Source organism: Parambassis ranga, chromosome 17, assembly GCF_900634625.1.
Source record: "Parambassis ranga chromosome 17, fParRan2.1, whole genome shotgun sequence".
Lineage (NCBI taxonomy): Eukaryota > Metazoa > Chordata > Actinopteri > Ambassidae > Parambassis > Parambassis ranga.
In genome coordinates this window covers 18226375-18248574 of record NC_041037.1, presented here as the reverse complement: position 1 = coordinate 18248574, position 22200 = coordinate 18226375, and the positions used below count along the sequence as shown (strand labels likewise).

The window sequence follows — 22200 nt, the reverse complement described above, 5'->3', positions numbered from 1 at the left end:
TAATGCAGATGACATTTACTTGGACGATGCTCCATTGACCTTAGGGCAGTGGCATTGGTCCCTACATTGAATTTGTGCAGTGTAAAAGTCATAGTGCACATTATTGTGAATCCTTTTCCAGCAGTTAGACTACCGGTACTCTTGTTGGGTGGTTTTCAATGATGTGGAAAGCGGACAGAGATGGATGACAAGTGACAAAAAGAGGTGGGGCAGGACCCGTCACTACAGGACTGCTGGTATATTTCTTCGTTGCCCGACACAAACGCAGCACTAGGATGCCCTGGAAGCCAACAAATAATCTTTGTTTATCAGCGCAGTGGACAGGAATGACATTCTAGAAATGGAATTTGACAGCTGTCAAGATTGTTCTTGTTTTAACATTTTAAGAGTCAAAAGCAGCTGGAATGTTAACCAAAGACATGAGAAGAGATGCCATTGTGAGTTAGCAGTGGGTTTTAAAATTCTAAAAATACAAAAATGTGATTATTTATTTGAATTATATTTTTTTTTTTTCAAAAGATTGGATGAATATGCCCCTATAGAGCTACATGACTGAGTCACGCTGTTGCACTGGGTGGCATATTCCTTCCAATGTTATGTTCAAACTGTCATTTATTTTGACATGATCACACTGCTAAAAATAGACTAGAGGATATCTGGGCCAAAGAAAATAGCCCACAATCAATGTACCATGTTCTCCTGTTTGAGTAACAAGTTCGGTTGTGTTCTCCAGGGACTCCAGCTTTCTTCAACATATACAAGACGTCCATGTTAATTGTCCAGGTTGATTAACCGAAGGTTAGTCTATGAACAGATCGTTGATTGGTAGGATAGGCTCTAGTTATCCTGTGACCCTGCACGGGGCAAATGGAGGGTTAGGTCTAGGACTCTGCAGACTTCTCTGCTCCACAGCTAGCTCCATTGCCTGGTGCCCTTCCTGTAGGTTTCAATCACTGCTTTTAATCTATCTATCGGCCCAACCTCAAGCCCGACCTCCATCCAGGGGACCTCTGTCTTCATTGGCCTTTGCCACCAGCCTCCAACATGGACCCCTAGAAGTTCTTTACCATCATCAATCTGCTCCATCTATCTCCCATCCCTGGGCTGTTTTCCAGAATAGGCCCACTTGTCCTCACAAACTAGGTCTCGCTCCAGGTTTTGTGATTTCAAAACATATCCTCATCCATGTCGCTGTTGGTTTGACCATAGTTAAGTGAGTTTATCTATCACCTTTTACTTTAAAAGCTTGCACTGCCGTGGTGATGTCCCCAACCAAAACAACTTATTTCAGCATGCAGTACATAGATGCGACCACAAGGGGGCACTAAATATTCACACACAGGGACTAGGATTATTAAGTCTTAGTTGTATGATGTGTAAGAGAAAAAAACATTGCCATATATATGTTTTAAATTCGATTAACGTTGTGCTCATGATGAAATTAAGAGAAAGAGTAATAAGATAAATAAAAAAGCAGTGCAGATTAGCATGGTGCAAAAAAAAAAAACAAAATCAAATCAAGAGCAGACAGGAAAAACACCCCAGGACAAAATTAAAATGCAGAACAACACTTGATTAGCAGGTTATTTTTTCCTGAGAACAATTTCTGATTTAGTTCAAGGTGTTCCCTCTTTAAGTGATGTGACATTCTGTGTTTAGTCACCTCATAAACATTATCAATGTCAGACCACCCTTACATGTTCAGTAGGGGCCCCTCAGAGGATCTGTGCATTTGTCTTATTGTTGAAAGGCAGGGGAGGAGCATTTTAAGATGACTTCCTGCAGCCTTCTCATCTGGCTGACTTCCTGTGTATTATCCTGTATCCAGTATTTCATGACATCTCTCTCTGTACCTTTCTGCAGGTCTCTGTGGCTACTGCTCGCACGTTGACCCTACAGGCCGGTCGTCTGACCCACTTTTAGCTTTCCTAATAGCAGCAATATGCTGTGACCTGCCATGTATGATGCATGCTGCATGTTTATTCCTCTCCTCGCTCTCTCTCTCCTTCATGCCCCCCCCAACCCCCAACCCTTCTTCTTCTCCTTACCTGCCATCCATCTGCAGGAGTCAGTTAAAGATGCTATGAAATAGAATTGAAACAAAAGCTCAATCTTCTGGATACTTCCTAGTATTTTTACTACTTATTGGCACCTCGTATAGATCCATTTATTCCGGTCATGCAATATGAATTTTAAAGAGAGAAAATAAAATATTTCAAGCAAGAATTGTCAGTCTGGCTAGTGTCAAAGTGGAAGAGACAAGAAGTATGTGTTGTTTTATATATAGAAACGGGAACCTGTAGTAGGGCAGACGAGGATAATTGAATCAAAATGGCAAAGACGGTAGATTCAATAACCATGAAAACGAGGTGGGGGGTGGGCTGGTGGGGTGGGCTGGGCCTGCTGAAGACATCTGCTAAAAAGTGTATCCTCACCCATAGTGCACCTATTGTTTTCGTACAGGAGACCATGCAAATTTAGCATAATGCACAAAAACTTCACACCGGTAAGGCAGACTGGGAACGCAGACGCTTTTTCTATTCTAGTATCTCCCATCGCTCCAATTATAAAGGGACTGTAGGGCACAGGGTGTAGCTTGCTAGATTATATTTACAGCTGGAACAGGTTGTGTGCATAAGCAGGGATGAAGAGGCTATTTGCCCACACAGACTTCTTTTTGTGTGTGTTACATTTGCATACATTTGCTTGCAGTTTCCCGACTTTTTCTTACCAACACACAACACAAATATTTCAACACAGATTCAGAACATATGCCAAGTTACTGACCCAACACATAAATCAAGTGGCTGCTTAAGGCCCCAGAATCATGCAACTATGTGGTTACTTTTTTTCTTGATGCATTTTAAAGTAATTTGCACTTTTTATGCAATTTTACAATTTTGTATGAGCGCCGTTTATTTCAGTAATTTGATTTTTCATTTTATGACAGTGATGTTCTGCACATTTTTAAAGCTTAGAATATTAAAGTTTATCCTATCTTTAGCATTCAGCTTCACTTCATCTATTATATATGTTTGAACATAGGAAACACAGTGAAAGACTCACTGACACAAGACTCACATGGACCTTTTCCTTGGAGGTTGCCAACAAACACCACCTTCATCCACAAAGATGTCAATTCAATTCAGTCTCACTCAAAATCTCATCACCCCACCATCACATACAATCAGTCAAGCTAATCAAGGACCCATTGACCTAGAAGAGACACATTTATATACATGATATGATGCTAGTAATATTCCTGCAACATCTTCACTAAGCTACATGAGGGTAGTCAAGGAGTCATGTGTGATCAGGAGAGAGAGAGAGAGAGAGAGAGAGAGAAATGTAAAAACAACTTTATAGAACAAATGTTCTCAACCATTTTTGATATTAGTCTTTGTCAGCATCTTGACATGCAATTAAATCTCTACTGTGCCTTTTGTGATTTTATTTAATTTATTATCCTCCATGCCAATTTCTACCATGTCCTAAAAACCATCTTGGGTATCATCCATATCACGATGTTAGCATAGTTTTTTTTTACAGTGTGCTTTTAATACTAGCCTAAAACGTATGTTTTAACTTTAAACACATGTTTAGAGTTAAAACCAAGCGGCAACCTTCGGGGCTCAAAGTGGAAGCCCATGCGGAAGTGTCAAAACTTGTAATTCACGCTGCAACAGCTAGGGGTTGGCTCCAAAAGCGAGTAATTTCCCATAGACTCCCATGTTAAAATGGCCGATTTCACAGCAGAAAAGAACATGTTTACGGCCTGGTACAAAAAATCGCTGTGGTCTCAGATGATAGGTTCTCTTCTAGTGTCAATTGTAGGGGGGGTGAATTTTTTTTACAACTCACTCGTTTCAATTGTATTCGGACTTAAAATTACGCCTAATTATGGGCGTTGCCGCTTGAGTGACAGACAGTTGACGTATCACAGCGTGAGTTTCCTGCTTCCACGATCGCCCGCCCCCCTAAACCCCGCTCGTGCCCCCCCCTTTGTCCATATTCGGAGTTTTAGTTGACGTGACGCTGCCAACATGGCGGCGGTCATCACGTCCTGGAACCTCCCACTGAGCCTCAAAACGGCTCTTCAGAAACAAACGGGTGACGTCACGGAGGCTCTGTCCATAGTTTTTACTGTCAATGGTTAAAACACACAACCTTTAACTTCTCTTATGAGTAACTTAAGCTAGCTTGCTACCTTGTAGCATTAAGATGTTCTAGATATCAATCGATTTTACAGTTAGCAAATTGTCTTTTACAGTTTAATTTCATCCATGCCAACCTCTAGCATTGAAGTGTCCTAAACCATCTTTGGTATCAATTGATATCATGATATTAGCATAGGTTTTTTACAGTCCACTTCAAAACTCTGAATTGCCTGTAGGTGTGAGTGTGAATGGTTGTTCGTCTCTGTGTTGTCCTGTGATGGACTGGTGACCTGTCCAGGGTGTACCCCGCCTCTTACCTGCTAGCTGGGGTAGGCTCACCATCTCTCAAGGATTCCATCCATTGCCTGACCCTCTGTTTTGACTCTAATAAAAAGGTTTCTGAATGCAGCCACTTTAAGTTTATATTTTCCAGTGTTATCTCTCAGCTGCTAGCCTGCGATATGGCACCTGTTTTTTAGTGGACTTAGCTTGCATGAAAGGGCCTAGAGAGAATTGAATTGTCTCTTGTAAGTACCAGTCTCCACATTGATGTAATGACAGCCATAAAAGCAAGTTCATAATGATGGCAGAGAAGCAGACATCTCCAGGCCTCTTTGAAAATGTTGAACGATCAATACGTGATTGACAGGAAAGGACACATGACATGTGGTGAAGACGGCTGGACCCGTCGCTTAGCAATGCTGTGCTTATTCCCTACATGCATTTTTTACAGCTTTTTTTAAATGATCTATTCCATTTCAAACTGTCTTCTGCTGAGCTCTCGTTTCTCCTATTTTGATAGTTTTATGATCTATTATTTAATTAAAATGGTTACATCAATTATCATCATAACTGTCTTCCACTTACTGTTTTATTTTGCTACTCTAGTTTCCCTATATATCACCAATTTTTCCCCCTTTTCTGTGATTGGCTGCTCCACACTTATAGGTACAAGCTGTGTTTCATTACCCTCTCCGCTGTGTAGCCTGGTTATCCAGTTCTGGCTGTGGTCTGCTTTTGGGTTAAACTGTTATGATTCTGTGATTTGTGTGTTTATAATTGTCTTTTGTTTCCCGTTTTATTTTGAAAATCCATGTTCTCTCCTGTATTCCTGTGTGTTTTACTTCCTTTGAGATTACCTGTCCTACCCTAATGTGTCTTTTTTTTTTTTTGGATTATAGCAGTTTTTTGTGTTTTACGCATTTTGGAATAAACCTTTTGGGAACCGTACCTGTCTGCCTGCACCTAAGTCCTCTCCATCTACACACCCTGACACAGACCTTGTTCACTAACTGAAAATCTGGATGGTTATCGCCCTTTTCCCTCACAGTTAGCTCAAACACCATAACACCTTGTATAAATATGCAACTAAAATCCTAAAGTTAACTTAAGTAAAGTTTTTAAGATAAAAATAAATGGTAATGGATTCATTTATTTAGAGCCAAAACAGAGCTCACTATTATTCATGTTCTTTAAATCAAATCTATGTGACATTTGTGTATTTTCTATGTATTTTTATTTGATTTATTTTTTTGTATTTGTATGTTCTGGAAGATCTTTTTTGAGTTGTCATAGCAACATTACTGACATTACTGTCACTGTGCTAGGCCAAACATGTGCTTGTGTGTGTGTGAACATGTGCACCTTTGCACGTAAGGCATTGTTTGTGTGTGCTTGAATGTGAGTGATGGTGACTGGGTGAGGAGTTGTGGCTGTTGCCTTTGACAGGCCTGGCAGACTGAAGAGTAATTGCGATCAGTCCTTCGGCGTCTTTCAGCGGGGCATCAGGTGAGAACAGGAGGCTTTAATAGATGGAATGAGATGAGAAGTGAGTCCAACAGCTGAGGCCTCTGCCTCAAACACTTGTGCAATGGGGAGTGACAGGTGGCGACGGCTGTCATAGAGACAGAAGGCATAGAGTGGAAATGTCTTGATTGGTCTGGCTATGTCCCAGCAAACATGTGTTCTGATAGGTCCTCCCATATCAGAGTTGGAGATACTTCTTCCTCCATATAGAGAGAACAACCTCCTGCTAGATAGACATGTGTGACGTGGGTGCAGGCACCATTAAGGTGTCATAATGATCTTGACCCTTATCATAGCAGAAAAAAATGTTAATAATCTGCAAAAGAGATAATTTTGTTGAAGTGTTTCCTCATTTCTTGTTCCTGGTTTTATTTTGAAATACCTTGCTTAACTTCCTGTTTGGGTCGACATCAGATTCCATGTGTTCTTTGCATTTGCGCTTTTATTTTGGTAGTCATCTTTTCTTATGCCTCCTGTCATTTCACTATCTGCGATTGGTTGCCCTGCCTCATTGTTCCCTGTGTCTTGCTACCCTTACTTGGTGGATTTAGTTTATGTGCCTCCCCAGTGTTTTGTGAGTCTGTTGTTGTTACTTGTTACCAGTTTCTCCTTTGTGTTCCTGGGTGTACTGCCTGAGACTCTATCGAATGTTCTTTGTTAGTGTCATCTCTGGTTTGTTCGGTAGTTTGTGTGTGTGTGTTTTTTTTTAAACAAAATGGTGTGTTTTGTGTTTGCACCTTCAATCACTGCTCTCACCTCTGCTCTCTGTGCTGACTGCTGTCCCTCCAGTCTTTCTGCTTTTAGCGTTCTCATCTCTTCCCGCGTGTCTTCAACAACTGCGTATGCCGCTCTGAGTCCTTCTGTGTCATGTCTGAAACAGCACCCGTCTGTGAACAGATTTCTAGCCTCTGTTAGTGGTGTGGCCTGTAAATCCATTCTGACTTTTTCTTCTCTGGTTACCCTCTCTACACATGTGTGTGACTCTCCAGCTCCTATCTGCTCTGCCATGTTTATACCATCATGTGTGAAGGTAACGTTTGGTGCTTCCAAAATCTTGCTCATTCTCCTTTGTCTCAGTGGGGTGAGTGTGAATGTCTCTGAGTTTACATATGCGACTACACTATGTGTTGTGAGTACATACAGCTGGTGTCCCATGACCATGTGTTCAGTTTTCTGAATTAGCTTAGCTATTCCTGCTGCATGTTGTGTGCCCTGAGGATGTCTTTTTTCCATGTACATCAGTATTACTCTCTCTCCCCCTTTTCTCTGGAACAGGATGCCGTTTGCACAGGTATCCGTTCCAGAGACATCTAAATAGAATGGTAAAGTGTAGTCTGGTGTGGCTAGTTCTGCTGCTGTAGCCAAAGATTGTTTCAGTTCAATAATAGAGCGTTCAGCTTCCTGTGTCCAATTTAGGTGGGCTGTTAAATTACACATGCCATATTCTCTGACTAGGTCTCTAAGTGGCTGTATGAGACCAGTGTAGTTTGCAACGTAGTTTAAAAAATATCTCTACAATCATGAGCCAGAGGAAGACAAAAGAAAGCATTAGCCAAATCTAATCCACAAAGGTTCAGATGTGTAAACCCGGAATGTCACAGGCTCACAGTTCACTAAGCCTACATCAGTGGGGCCCTCTGCTCATAAATGTGTCGGTAAGTCATTAATCAAAGCCTGAGCAAGAGGGTGATCTGTTTTTTCTCTTCCATGATATCTGGCAAGCTGTTCGTGTGCTAATGTAACAGTGTTAGTAGCTGAAACATGAGTACATGTTTTGTGCTATAGGTGTAGGTTGCCAATCTGTTTGAGCTATGGCACGTTTAACCATGCCACCTAATTCTTTTGCCTGATGTTTTGGATGTACAGCTAATGAGACGTGGGAATGCCCTTCGTCACTGATCATATACCAAGCCTGTTGTTCTAGTGTAAAATCCACACCAGCTGCTACGCCCTCAGATGTCACAAAAATATCTCAGACTAAAATCAACCAGTTTTTCTCCTCTAGGGAGCATGTGAAGTTATCATGATACCAATCAGTTTGCCGCCTGTCATAAAACAAAGTCACATGAGGGGGGTCAGGGGGAGTGACATATGGCTCGAGCTGGGCTATCCAGGGCTTCCACTGCAGGTAGGCAGAGAGGATTCCCGAGTCGTGTGGCGTTTCTGCATGTAACAGACCCCAGTAAATGTCCGCACAAGGGTCAGCTACAGGTCTCACAAGATACTGTCCACCTGTGTCAGAGGCATTACAATGGAACATGGTGCCGTCCGGCAGTGTCACTGTCAACCCGTCAGGGCTGCATAAAATAGATGCTCCAAGCTTAATCAGCAAGTCTTTTCCCAGTATATCCAGAGGCACTGTGGGTGAATATACAAAACAATGTGACACAGTCTGATGTCCCAGCTGAGCAGTCATTGGAGTGGTTATAGGCAGAGTCTGTTTCTCCCCAGAGAAGCCCATCACTGTGATAGAGTCATTTGACAGTTTCTTAGAAGATGTATGAATCAGAGTAGAACAGGTGGCCCCTGTGTCTACCAGAAAAGGCAGTGTCTCATCTTCTACTCGCATAGACAACATCGGATCTACCGTAACGATGTCATCAGAGCTGCTCTGTGGGGAGTGTCATTGTCGGGAGGTGTTATCCCCTCCCTGTTCCCAGCCGGAAACAGAAAACTGCCCCTTCCATGGAGCTCCAGCAGGGCGGAAAGAAGCCCTTTGTACGCCCTCGACTGTGCTGTCCCTCTCAGCTGTACTGCCCCATAATGTATGGACAGTCCTTTGTCCAGTGTCCGAGCTCCTCACAGTAGTAGCAGCGGTCTCGACTGAAGTCTCCCCTCAGCTGTCCCCTAGGCGGTCTACCCCTTCTGCGCCGGCCTCCCCAGCTGCCCCTCCCTGGTCCCTTGCCCCTGTATGACCCTGTGGGCGGCTGATCATAATTAGGATAAAATAGCTGTGGCACCCAAGGTGTGTCAGGTGGTGTAGTAGAGCCCTCAGTGGCCACCGTGACTTTATTAGTTTTGTCTTTCTTTTTGTCATTAGCTTTTTGTCTGGCCTCAGCCAGTTGCATTTTTAACAATTGAGTCTGTAATTCCTGTACATCCTTACTTTCTGTGTGTGCTGCATCCTGGGCATGAGTCAAATGATGCACTAAAAATCCATGTATCATATATTGTCCCCATACTGCGTACTATACTCTGATTTGGATTATAGTGACACTTATATACTCTTACTCTGTACTTAACTACATTTAATGTATCTTGATTCCTCTGGCACAAGAATTCCCTTCCAGATTAATAAAGTTTTATCTTATCTTAGATGTCTCTCCCATACATTGGAATCACAATCTGCCATGTCTAGTTTACTTTCCATGGCATTTTTCACGTTCTCTGGGACCCCGTTTAGGACGGCGGTCCTGTACCACACCCTCTGAATGCCTGATTTAGCTGGATGACAACCTGTGTATCTAATCCATGCATCTTTACTTTGATTAATATATTCTCTTGGACTCTGTTTCAGATCCCATTTTAAGGTGGGGCAGGCTGCTCCACTAGGCAAAGGATATAAAGGGCAGTATATTAGATTGTGTGTAGGGGGAAGGGTCGCTACTCTTTTCTGTTTTCCCTTTCTTTGCTTTGGGCTTTCCTATCATGAGGTGATTTACACCCTGACATACCAAAGCCCATCTTGCCCACTGAGTTCTTCGCTCCTCCGCCTTCTCCTGCTCCTTTCTAAATTTTCCTCTCTTAGTCCAACCACACTGCTCTGCACTTTCCTTGGCCCTCTCTCTGTCTTACCTCGCTTCTCCCTCTTTTCTCCAAAACTCCTTCTGCAAACTTCCTCTATCTTTCACACCTCGTCCTATCTCTACCAACAACTCATCTACAGCATCCTTCATAAGAATCACTTCTGCCGCTGCAGTCTTAGAGTCATAAGTCTGGTTCAGTATGTCGCCTAAGACCGTCAGCTGTTCTTCTACCGTCTTTAGTGGGCTGTGCGGACCCCACCCATCGTCAGTCATGTCTCTGTGCACACTTAAGTCCATGTCGTCAGTCATTAAAGTCTTAATCTCGTGGTCACGTAGGAATTACAAAACTATAGTTTAAATTCAAATTTACAAAACTGCAGTTACAATGTTTCTATATCTTCTACCAAACTGTGTACACATCAGAAAAAACAACTAATCCAGTTCATGAGTGAACCTACTTCAACAGACCACTGCTTTACGTTAGCACCGGTTAGGTTTCCAGCAGTGCTGCTGCTTCAGCTCACACGTCCCTGGCACTCATCCACATTTCTCATTCATGCATTACCCATAATATGAGCGCTCAGTATGTGTGTGTGTTACAGCTTCACTCTCAGCTGTGTGTCTCAGTAAGGGGTGCTTTTGAACTCACAGGACTTTCCTCTGTTCTTGTAGCCAGTCCGACTACTCACAGTTCATCTGTTCTTGCCGTCTCTCTTTTAGAGAGGCTCACAGTCATAAATCAGTGCCCTGCACTGTCTGGATTCCGGCCGACTGAGAAATATGGCACGCTATGTCCCTAGTACTCAGTCCAGTGGATTTGAGACTAGCCTCTCTTCCACGACACCAGAATCTTATACATCTGTAATTTGGAAGCCTGTTGACTTACTACAACTTCCGCCTAACTAGTGCGGTCGTTGTTTCAGTTTCCAGTCTTTCCAACATCCATACCATGTGTTTGCCTGTTGTTCCTTTTCCTCTCTCTTTATGTAGTGATTTAGGGTTCCTCAAGCCCCGGGACTCAAACCCAGCTTTTCCGGCCCCTCGTCAGAGCACCGGTGGAGTCGCCACACTCAGGATTTTCTGCTACCCCTTTTTCTCTTATTCCTCTGCAGGCATTATCCCTCTGCAGGCATTATTCCTCTGCAGGCATTATTCCTCTGCAGGCATCATTTACTTATCTCTTAAACAGCTGTAGTCATTACTCATTTACCGTAGTCATATACATTCACATACGGTTATTTCACTGTAGTCATATTCATTCACATACAGTTAAATTCATTCAGTCAATGTTCTTTTTGCTTTTACAGACAGATTACTACTAAGACTCGGGACACGTTACACTTTAGAGTAGTCAATGCAGATATAAAAGGTCTGCTCACCTTATTGTTGGCGCGCCACATGTCCTCTGTCTGTTCGTAATCAACCCCTGTGTTCAATTGACGGATCTGAGAAAAATATAATTACCTTTTATCCCCGTACGGGCCACCAAATTGTCGTGACCTTCCCTGGTCACCCCGGATTGTCAGATTCCGTCTCCTGTATTCAGAACATTGAGTGAAAGAAAATACCCTGGGTTTTGTAGTTTCACCTTTTGCAAAAGGGAGAACACCTAGTGAACACAGGCCTTTCAGTCTGCTTCACTCCCGTCCATAAGTGTTCTGCCCTTCCCCTGGACACAGGCTTGTTTTATTGAAAGTTGAGGTACATTTGCATAATAGATAAACAGTTCTTCAAGACCCTCGTAGGTATTCCCATATTGGGACATGTTGCCCCTTTATCTCCACCTACTAATTATCATAATTGGTCTAACATATTTATGACTATGAAACCCTTTGTCCCTTCTATGTTGGATGATTTATCTTAGTCCATGCCTCCTAGTGCTTCGGCCTTCACCGCATCAAAGAGTTCCTCCCTAACTCTCTGTAAGAGTTATAGATGTGTTTTTCTCTAAGTGTAAGCTTATATAATCAAATACATACATGGTCTGTATCATGTCATTGCGTAAATAACCTTGTATACTTCACAGCAGCATCTCCCCTCTGAAGAACTGGGAAGTCAGATTGGTCTAAGCATTTCACAGGTGCATCTGGCTGTTGGACTGAATGGTCTTTTACTGCAAAGCGTTTGTAGGTCTTTGCAGCACACCAGTTCCTGTCTCTCAAAACCACTGTACTCCTTAGTAGGCTGGACACCCTGGAAGATGTCCTTCCATCCTTCATAAAGCCATCCATCCTCTTAAAATAGGAGTCCATGACATTCTTCGGTGTGACCCTTTCAAGCTCCTTGCCAATAACCGTGAAGAGTTCACAGAGGCATTCCAGTGACTCTTCGGCCCTGTTGTCCAACAGTCGCTTGATACAGCTGTGTATGACCGTCGAGCTGAAAACATTAGCTCTGAAGAGCTCACAGATGAACCCGATGTTATTAACAGAGCGACAGGAAGCTTTGACCTCTTCCAGCTCTGCCCTGAGTCGTTCCAACTCTCCCTTCTGTGCCTTAGCAGCCTTGAGCCGTGCCTGTCACTCCATGAAAATCCTGCTGTTTCCATGGTTCTCTTCAAACTCTGCCCTGCAATGTTGGATCATCAGATTTTTGAAGCTGACAGGACCTGAAGAGCTGGCCTCCATGATGCAGCCGCACATAGTGGCACAGAGTCCAAGTGAATCTGGAGAAGACATGGCCTTCTCAAAGATCAGGCTGGTAACTGTCTTCAACCTGTGCTCTGTATTTAGCTGCAGGTGCTTCACTTCTGACATCCAACCCTGTAATGTGTCAGGGCACACCCTGTTCAGCATGGTTTTAACATAGCTGATAACTCCATCTGACTCCACAGGGCCTGTCTGTGGTGCTTCAGGCTGCTGCTGGCGGGTCATACTGAGTATCTGCGGCGTTTCGATCCACTTGTCTTCATGAGGCTGTCTCACAGCTCTCTTCTGAGCTTTGTCCTGAGCTTTCCTTTTCCTTCTCTGTGCGTGCAGACTGGGTCAAAGAGTTGATGACTGTACCCTTGCTCTCCAGAACTAGATTTACCCTACATGTAGTCTGGGTCTTACTGTTAACAGTGGGGTTTTTTAATCCTTTGTCATCAGTTGGTCCTTGAACTGGTAGAGGGCTAGCCACATGTGCAATGGGCTTGCGTCTGGGTTGGCTAAAATGGTCACAGTTAGAAAGACCCCAGTCTTTGTTTCTGAGGTTTATGGTTGCAGTGATGATGCTAGCAACTCTTGAGAGAAATGGCCCCATCTAGAACGAATAAACGCTCAGCAATGAAGTGGATGTTGTTGAGGGAGCGACGGGAGGCTTTGACGCCAACCAGCTCCTTCCTGATGCATTTCAGCTCTTTCTCCTCGTCCTCAGCAGCCAACTGGCGCCTCCTTCTCGCTTCATAAATGTGGTTGTTTCCATGGTTTTCATTAAATTCAGACTTGCAGTGCTGGATCAGCATTGTTCGTAGGCTGGAAGCAAAATTGGTGTTGTAGTTCATAACGTGCCAGCACATGTCCATATATATTGTGGGTGTGCTGAGTGAAGACATGGCCTTTTCAAAAATAAGGCTGGTAATTTCCATCAGACCCTCTTCTGTATCCACAGGCTTTGTTCTCAGGTCTTTCATGCTGCCCTTGAAGTTGTCAGGAGTCAGCTTGTCCAGGATACATTTAAAATGGTTGATGATCACTTCCGTCTTAGCAAGCTTAGCAAGCACAGGTGAGTGGAGGTAGGAGTGGTTTATAAACTGTACATAGTGCATCAGAAACTAAATAAATAACAGTAAATAAAAGCACACTGTGGTGTGTGAAGAGCAGCCCAGGACAGAGCTGGACTTTCTGATGACTCTGTCCAGCTTCTTCCTCTCCCTCTCAGTGATGCTGCTGTTCCAGCAGACCACACCGTACATGATGACCGATGCCACCAGTCATAAAAAGTCTTCAGGAGTGCCCCTTTCACTCCAAAAGACCGCAGTCTCCTCAGCAGGTAGAGCCTGCTCGGGCCCTTCCTGTACAGTGTGTCTGTGTTGTGAGTCCAGTCCAGTTTGTTGTTGAGGTGAACACCCAGGTATTTGTAAGAGTCCACCTGCTCAATGTCCATTCCCTGGATGTTCACCGGTGAGGGGGGGGGCTGAGTGTCGTCTGTGAAAGTCCACCACCATCTCCTTGGTTTTCCCTGCATTGATCAGGAGGTGGTTTCGCTGACACCAGTCCACAAAGTTCTGCGTCAGTCCTCTGTACTCCGCGTCGTCGCCATCACTGATGAGACCAACAATCGCAGTGTCATCAGAGAACTTCTGCAGCACACAGCCGTCAGTGTTGTGTCTGAAGTCCGACGTGTAGAGGGTGAAAAGGAAGGGGGCCAGGACAGTCCCCTGAGGGGCACCCGTGCTACAGGTAAGCAGGTCAGACACACAGTTCTGGGCTCTCACAAACTGTGGTCGGTTTGTGAGGTAGTCCCTGATCCACTCTGACAGCAGGTGGTCCACCCCTGTCTGCTCCAGTTTGTCCTTCAGGATCGCCGGCTGGATGGTGTTGAAAGCACTGGAAAAATCAAAGAAGGTGATTCTCACAGTGCTGCCGGGCTTCTCCAGGTGAGACGGAGCTCGGTGTAGCAGGAAGGTGACAGCATCCTCCACTCCAACATTAGGCTTGTAGGCAAACTGCAGCGGATCCATGGAGAAGCCCACTGTGGAGCGGAGGTGTCTCAGGACCAGTCTCTCCAGTGTCTTTATGAGGTGGGATGTCAGAGCCACTGGTCTGTAGCTGCTGAGGTCTTTGGGGTGCGGTGTTTTAGCCACTGGTACCACACAGGAGGTCTTCCAGAGCTGTGGTACCACCCCCAGCTTGAGGCTCAGATTGAAGACGTGCTCCATAACTCCACACAGTTGGTCTGCACAGGACTTAAGGAGCCTGGAGCTAATGGCATCTGGTCCAGCTGCCTTCCTTGTCTTTGTCTTCCTGAGTTCTGTTCTCACCTGGGCTGCTGTGAAGGACGGGGGTGGGGGTGGGGGATGAGTGTCTCTGTGTGGGTGTGAAATGGTTTGATGTTGTGATGAGCTAAGAGTGTGGGGGGCTGTGGGAGAGGAACAAAGGCCATTAGTCAGAGAGTAGTGGTGCGACTGCAAGGGGGGAGGAGTGGGTGCTACATCAAACCTATTGAAGTGTAGGTTTAGGTCATTGACCCACTTCTGATCCCCCTCAGCCTGTGAGTGGGGTGTGTTGTAGCCAGAGATGGTTTTCAGGCTTCTCCACACCCCGCGGACGTTCTGCTGCTGCAGCTGCTCCTCCATCTTCTTCCTGTAGCTGGCTTTTCCCTCTCTGATCTTCCTCCTCAGCTCCCTCTGTGCAGCCCTCAGCTCATCCTTATTCCCTGACCTGAAAGCTCTCTTCTTCTCCTTCAGGAGAGCTTTGATTTCAGGGTTAATCCACGGCTTGTTGTTGGAGAAACACCGTACCTTCTTGGAAGGAAGAGTGTTCTCAACGCAGAAGTTAATATAGTCCGTTAAGCAGTCTGTTATTGTGTTGATGTCCTCCCCATGTGGGTCATAAAGCTCTGTCCACACAGTGGTGTTGAAGCAGTCCATGAGAGCAGCCTCACTCTCCTCGGTCCATCTCTTCATTCTGTGTGAGACCGCCGGTTGCCTGTGCACAACAGGAGTGTACACAGTCTGCAGATGGACTATGTTATGGTCAGCTCTTCCCAGGGGAGGGAGGGGGGATGCAGAATATGCCTCCTTGGTGTTGGCATAAAGCAAGTCCAGTGTTCTATTGTCTCTAGTGGGGCAGGTGACATACTGAGTGAATGTGGGCAGAACAGATGAGGGAGACGCGTGGTTAAAGTCTCCAGAGATGAGGAAGAGGGCGCTGCTCTCCATGTACTCACGCTGATGGCGAGTTAGTGCCGCTAGCTCATCCATCTTATTGGGAAGAGATCTCACATTTCCCATAGTGACGGTGGGGAGAGCCGGTCTGAAGCATCTCTTCTTATCTCGACGTTTCTTCCCCGCACTGCAACCACGGTGGGACTTCCGAACCAGTTCCGGGGGTATTTGGTGTCTGTCCCTGGGGAACACTACAGCGCTACTCAGCGCAATCAGCTGTTCCCTACTGTAAACAACACGAGCCGCTTCATGCATTGTTGCTCTGGAAGTTGTTGAAGAAGCAGAAAAACAGCGAGAATAAAAGTGGAGAATAGCAAAAAGTAGGAAAAAAAGAGACAGTAAGCAGGAGCCGTTGCAAGCAGCAGCCGGTCTCCACCAGCGCCGGAAGTAAGCAGAGAGAGAGTTGCGTCAAGCTTTGATGTCACCGCTACAGTGATCACGTGGTTCATGTAAGCCTCAATAGTTCCAAACAAACTGCGTGCTGCCGTTTACCTCTATGGGAAAGAGATATATCAAAATAAACCCCACAAAAGTATATCCAGCCATTATTTGTGTCAGTTATGCTTTTTGTGTTACTCTACTGCTCTGAAACTACCCCAATGCGGAAACTACCAACAGTGCGGGTGCAAAATGTATAAGAAAATATAAGTAACTGTTTAATGATAAAAACAGGGCATATACTCTGGTATATTAGTGTTTTGACATCGTTTTTCTTCCCGTTAAAGTAAAAAATAAAATTGTATTAAAGGTTATAAATCTTTGTGATTGAGTTTGAATAATTTCGCATTTAAATCGTTAAAGAACTCAAGCTACAGTTGTTGAAACCCGACGATGAAGGAGAAGAAGTTGTTTGTTAGTTGTTGTTTTGTCTGTGGAGGTGGAAATGTGGCTAAAAGTTTGCAGGAACTTAACCCCGGTGTGACGGAGATCAAACTGGCAGCTACATTTGTAGGAGGTGGCGCCCTAGGCAACCGCGTATGTCGCCCAGAGCCCAGCTCAATGGCACCTTAAGGTGCCATAGTTGTAGCCATAGTCGTCATTTAGCTGACGGTGACGTCAATCTGCTGTCTTGATGTGACAGTTAACGTTAGCATGTAGCATATAGCCTAGCAAATAGTTGGCAAGTAGCTGCCAAATGAATGACAGCTTGATGAGGCGACACGTGTAGGGTGAAAGAATTTATTTTTAAAGTATTCATGTTTATATGTGTTTATCACTTAATAATGTGAATTTCATAAGTGTTTATGTGTTAAGAAATTTGATAGAAAATCAAAGTAATTCGAGGATACTGAATGTATATATACTCTATTCGCTGTATGACCCAGGGTCTGCAGGGGGATAGTAGATGTCCCTGTTGGCCGGCAGGCGGGAACGCCCATGGGTATATTTATGTGTGAATTCCATGTCCAGTGGTTGTTGATGAGTTGTTCTTTGTTGTTCATGGTTGTTCTTGCCTTGTTCTTTGTATCTCAACAACCCAGAGCTCTGCGACTCAGAATTTGCCTCATTGTTTAATAAATTATAATTTTGAGACCAGAATTTATCCGCTCCTTCCTTACAAACTAATTCAGGGGGTGAGCAGAAGGAAACAGGGGGATTTTCACCCCGACACACGTGACGTCCGTTGCCGTGGAAACCATATATGGTTTATACCGGTAGTCTTCTTCTTTGCAGATATAAATACTATTGTATTATAATATTATCTAAATACTATACATCATAATATTAATATGTTTACCGTCATGATTACTACCAATATGAAGTGCAATTTAAATATTAATACACAACTACTTAGAAAACAATATGAACAAACGTGCACCAGGCAAAAGATTGACACGGATAAATATGTAGAAGATTTTGGAGATGAAGTATACATTAAATGTATTTTACAAGCTGACCGGAAGCATTACTTCTGGTCTCGCGCTGCCTCCTTGTGGCGACATGCGGAACGTGTGGTTGCTAGGGGCAACTGACAACAGACCTGAACCATAGCAACCGACACACAGACGCTGTATAAAGCCGGAGTCAAGACATATTGCTGAGAATTACTGCGTTGTTGCTTTCCATAGCATTTGTCAGGCACGGTGTTAAAATGGAAATTATGTCTGGAGTTCTCGACCCAGTTTTGGCTGAAGTGGGGTGGGATAGCCGTTATGCTGTCCCCGAGCTCAACGCTGAAAACAAAGCCTTACTGGAGGAGGTGAGGAAACTTATTATTAACATGTTTAATGGCACATGTTTAGCTTCCTTTTCTCTGTTTGTTTTTGGGTGTCATCGTGTGGGTCGTTTAAAATTACTCACTGAAGAATAATGTTGTAATGAGGTTTGTTTTGACTGAGCGCAGGTTGTGCACACGGTCCTCCTGCAGTGACACCAGGGTCACTGTTCAATTCATTATTTTAAATATTTGAGAGCACCTGTAAATTCCGGGCACAGCTGAAATTTCCAAATAAAATGTGACATTTGAATCTTTTTTTCTTGTTAAGTGACAGATATGTATGTATGGACAAAACGTCCTCCCTTTACACTTTAGATTGCGTTTTCTTAATGTTATTGCACATCAGTTTTCGGTATCTGAATTTTGATTCACTGTGTGCTGTGTCATGATGATGTCAACAGATTTGTAGAAAAGAGAGAGAGCGGACACAACTGGAAGACAAACTGGAGAAAAACAAGGAACAAAAGAAGAACATGGCCAATTACCTAAAGAATATTAAAGAAGAGCTGGAAAACACTGAGGTCAGTATTGTATCTATGAGTTGTGATATGTTTGTTTTGTGGTGGGTTATGCAGTGTGTGTTATTTGTATTGTCTAGGCTTTGTGTGAGGCAAAGGAGAGAGAGATAGAGTTAGAGAAACACCTGACAGCCCTCGCGGAGAGAGAAACCAGCCGCCTGACTCAGGACACAGCTAAGATGGAGAATGAGCTCAGCTCCTTAGGAGAGAGGAAAAACACGCTGGAGGTCAGAGCCTTTCATGAATAAAAAAATAGAAAAGAGAAGTAGCTATGGATTGTGATGCCACAATAACATGTATCTGTATCCCCAGAACAACATTTTCAAGGCCAAACAGAAGCTGGAGGAGTTCAGGCAGCAGATGAACTGGGACCAGCAGACAATGGATTGCATTTTGGAGGAGTCAGCAGGCAAATATGAGGACACGATGGCCATCAACAAATACACTCAGCAAGATGAGCAGAGGATCAAGGTAAAGAGATGAAAACATCTCTCTTCTGCAGCACTTACAGCTTTGAGTTATCATCAACTAACAGCTGTCTAACCTCCCCTGGTGCAGTCGCTCATTCTGGTGATAGAGAAGAAGTCTGTGGAGGCCAATGAAAAGCTCAAAGCACTCGATAAAGAGAAGACTGAGACAAAATTAGCCCAGGTAATGTGTAAAAACACAGCACATCCATGGTGTTATTACTAACAGTATGTGTAAACAAATGTTAGTATGGCAGTTGTGGTTTCCCATTAAAATCCCTCTGCTGTCGTACCAGCTTGCATTGGATAAGGTGACAGAGAATCTGCAGCAGGCTCACCTGGAGACACAGCAGCTTACCCACCTGTGGGAAAACACTATCAAGTACATGAAGCAACAGGATGCTGAGATGCAGCAGTGTGCACTGGTAAAGCATGGGACATTAAACATCTACTGGTCATTCATTCTAGAGTGAATTCACACAGGAGAGTGTTTTCTTTTAAATTATTATTGCAGCAACTTGCCCAAGCCAACCAGAAGCTGAGGGAAAAGAAGGCCGCCATTGCAGAGAAGAAGCACCTGATGGAGATCCAGAGGAACAACAGGAAAGAAGCCGAGAGGAAGTCAGCGGTGGCCAACAAACAGGCAGTAAAACTGCGGCAGGAGCTGAAGGGGCAGGAGAGTGACTTTGGCAGGCTGCAGGATGAGGTGCTGAATGTGGACTAATAATAAACTGCCTTCATATTGATATTATTATAAGTGCGAGTGAGCTGACTCTCATGTGTCCTGCAGCTAAAAGGCTGCAAAGGTAACCTAGAGAGAACAACCTCTGATGTGAAGATGCTGACGTCCCACATATCCATGATGAAGAAGGACATCCAGGACTACAACGACAAGTCAGTGTATCACAGCAGGGCTCTGTGTGCATATTGACTGGAGCTGTGGTAATGTACTACACAATGTCTGTTTTATGTTTCTGTGTATTTTAGACTGAAGGAAGCCAAGATCCACAATGCTGCGCTGGAGGAGAAACTGAAGGTTGTGACTCAGACTGCCCTCAGTGAGGAGGAGAGAGCAGCACAGATGGAGCAGTTCCTCAGAGATGAGGAGCAGGCCAGTAAGGTGAGCATTGATGGCCTGTCAGACCCTTTCAGTTCTTTATCACTGGGTATTTTTGCAGCCCCTCTCTTTGATCATCTGTTTTTTTATGGTTTGCTACATTTGGTCACACGGTGGCAGAAACGTATTTCCTCTCTGTAACTCCATGCCTGTGTTTCACTCCAGGAGTTGGACATCCAGCTGCGTGACTACAACTCAGAGCTGTCTCACCATAGAGAGCACCTGCAGGCTGTCAGGATGAAAAAGGAGGCTTCTGCTGCGCAAGTTTCAAGGAGTAAATCCACCATTGTGCGCCTGCATAACCAGCTCAAAAAACAGGAGGAGGAAGTTACAAGGCAGCAGACCATCTTGAGAAAAGTGGCACGTTTAGCAAAACACTACCCAGCCTTCCTATGTCTTATGCTCCACTCTGCAACACAAATGCTGACAGTATTTGTTTGTCCCCTTCATTGTGCAGGACAGTCGGAACAATGCACTGAATAAAAAACTGGAACGCCTGCGAGGAGATGACATTCCATCAGATGAAAAACAAATGCTGGATGTGAAGATTGCTGAGCTGACCAAACACCTAGAGGAGAAAAAAACCACAGCTAAGATGCTCACTGACATGCTCAAAGAGTCTGAGGTCAGTCTGATAATATACTTGGCTTTTTTTTCTATAAACCTCTGACATATACTGAGATAAATCTTGGTGTCTGGCAGACTCATATTCGCTGCCAGAAGAAGGAGATGGAGAAGTCTGCAGCTCAGAAGAAAGATTTGATCGACAAAGTGGAGGAGCTCAACTTGTTCTGTAGTACCAGTGAGAAGGACCTGAAGAAAGTCCGACAGAGGAAACAGGTACCTGTGATCACCATCATGTGTCACTGTGGAAGGTCAATACATCCTATAGCAACTTAAATGAATGCAAACAAACTGAAGTAGTTTTTCCTCAAAGCTGAGAATCGACCTGACAGAAAGGCTGTATGCACTGTGATTTTAAACTCATGGGTTCCCTATCAGGACAGCATGGTGGAGCACAAGTTCATGAAGCTAGAGGTGGAGCGTATGAGGGATCTGCTGTACAACAAGGCAGACCGCGTGCTGTCTTTGGAGAAGAGGAAGCTGAACCTGCAGAAAGCTATGAAAGAGAGGGAGGATGAGATCAAGGTGTACAAAGAAATGCTCAGCCAGCAGCTGAAGCTCGGTGAACAGGAGAGGCAGAGACTCAGGTAAAAAAAAAAACAAATCACTCAGTTCTCAAAGGTTTGTCACATCACTTAATGTCAATCATTGTATCTCAGTGCTGAACTCAATGAGAAACTGTCCAAGATTGAAACCATGAAGAAACGTTTTGAGGTTGTGACCCTGACCAAGGCAGGTCCTGAGGCGGAGGGGGAGCACTCACAGGCTTACTACATCACTAAGGTCGGAGCTCTTCACACATAGTCTACTGAAGCACACACCATGGTTCCAGACCTTTGCATCACCTGTGTGTGCTTTTCACCAGGTTGCACAAGAGAAAGGGGAACTTAAGCAGAAGGGTGATGAGCTGGATGCTAAAATCCACAAGCTGGAGCAGGAAAACAGCGCTCTGGAGAACACCAACCAGCTGTTCAGCAACTCTAACTCTGTATACCGCAAATCTTTCAACAAAGCTGAAGAATCCAGTATGTAAACCAGCGACAGCCCTCTTCAACTGTATACTTGTTGATTGATTGATTGTTAAATGATGGCGGCAGCTGTCATTGGCCACAATGTAATTTGTTTTCGTTTTAGGTCCGGACTATCAGGAGAAGTTGAAGCTGGAGGAGCAGCTGAGAGCTGCTGAAGTGAAGCTGAAGGATAACAAACGACAGATCCAGGAGCTCCAACAGGACATGCAGGTTATTGTTATTTATAGCCAGTGTAGAGAAGATCACTGAGAACGAAGCAATTAGTCTTCGACGGCTCAGGTTACATTCAGACTGATTCTGGATTAACTGGATCTTAACCATGCAAATACTTTGTTAGCTCATATATCATTAGCATAATGGTCAACATTCAGCAGGCAGTAATAGTTAAATTACAATTTTGTTACAGACAGGTAAAAGAACTTTAGTCATGTAAATAGTAATTCATTCAAAATCATCAGATACGATATTATGTTTGTAACCAGGAAGTCAGTGTATTATCACTGCAACACAGTGATGGATATGCTTTGGGCCAAGTTAGAGAATCAATCATTTACACACTTAGTCCAGCACCCATGGAGCACACAGATCCCTTCTTTGTAGAAGTCGCCCACAGACCATGTGGCCTAAAGGTGCATCTCTTTTGTGCA

General features: G+C 44.2%; 1 protein-coding gene and 1 long non-coding RNA gene across 2 annotated transcripts; both read left to right on the top strand.

Annotated features, from left to right (window-relative positions):
* Nucleotides 1-17572: 17572 nt before the first annotated feature.
* On the top strand, nucleotides 17573-20738 carry LOC114449735 (coiled-coil domain-containing protein 39-like; the record flags this gene model as incomplete). The annotated part of the gene is made up of 12 exons (XM_028427565.1): nucleotides 17573-17778; nucleotides 18198-18317; nucleotides 18395-18541; nucleotides 18627-18785; nucleotides 18873-18965; nucleotides 19078-19206; nucleotides 19296-19487; nucleotides 19572-19675; nucleotides 19769-19901; nucleotides 20064-20258; nucleotides 20356-20523; nucleotides 20601-20738. Coding segments are annotated over exons 1-12 (1686 nt in total), but the record flags the coding sequence as incomplete, so codon positions are not given.
* Nucleotides 20739-21050: 312 nt separating this feature from the next.
* LOC114450166 (uncharacterized) lies at nucleotides 21051-21422 on the top strand. Its single transcript, XR_003672042.1, has 3 exons — nucleotides 21051-21109; nucleotides 21182-21305; nucleotides 21388-21422. It is a non-coding gene; the product is annotated as an uncharacterized LOC114450166 (long non-coding RNA).
* Nucleotides 21423-22200: the final 778 nt, after the last annotated feature.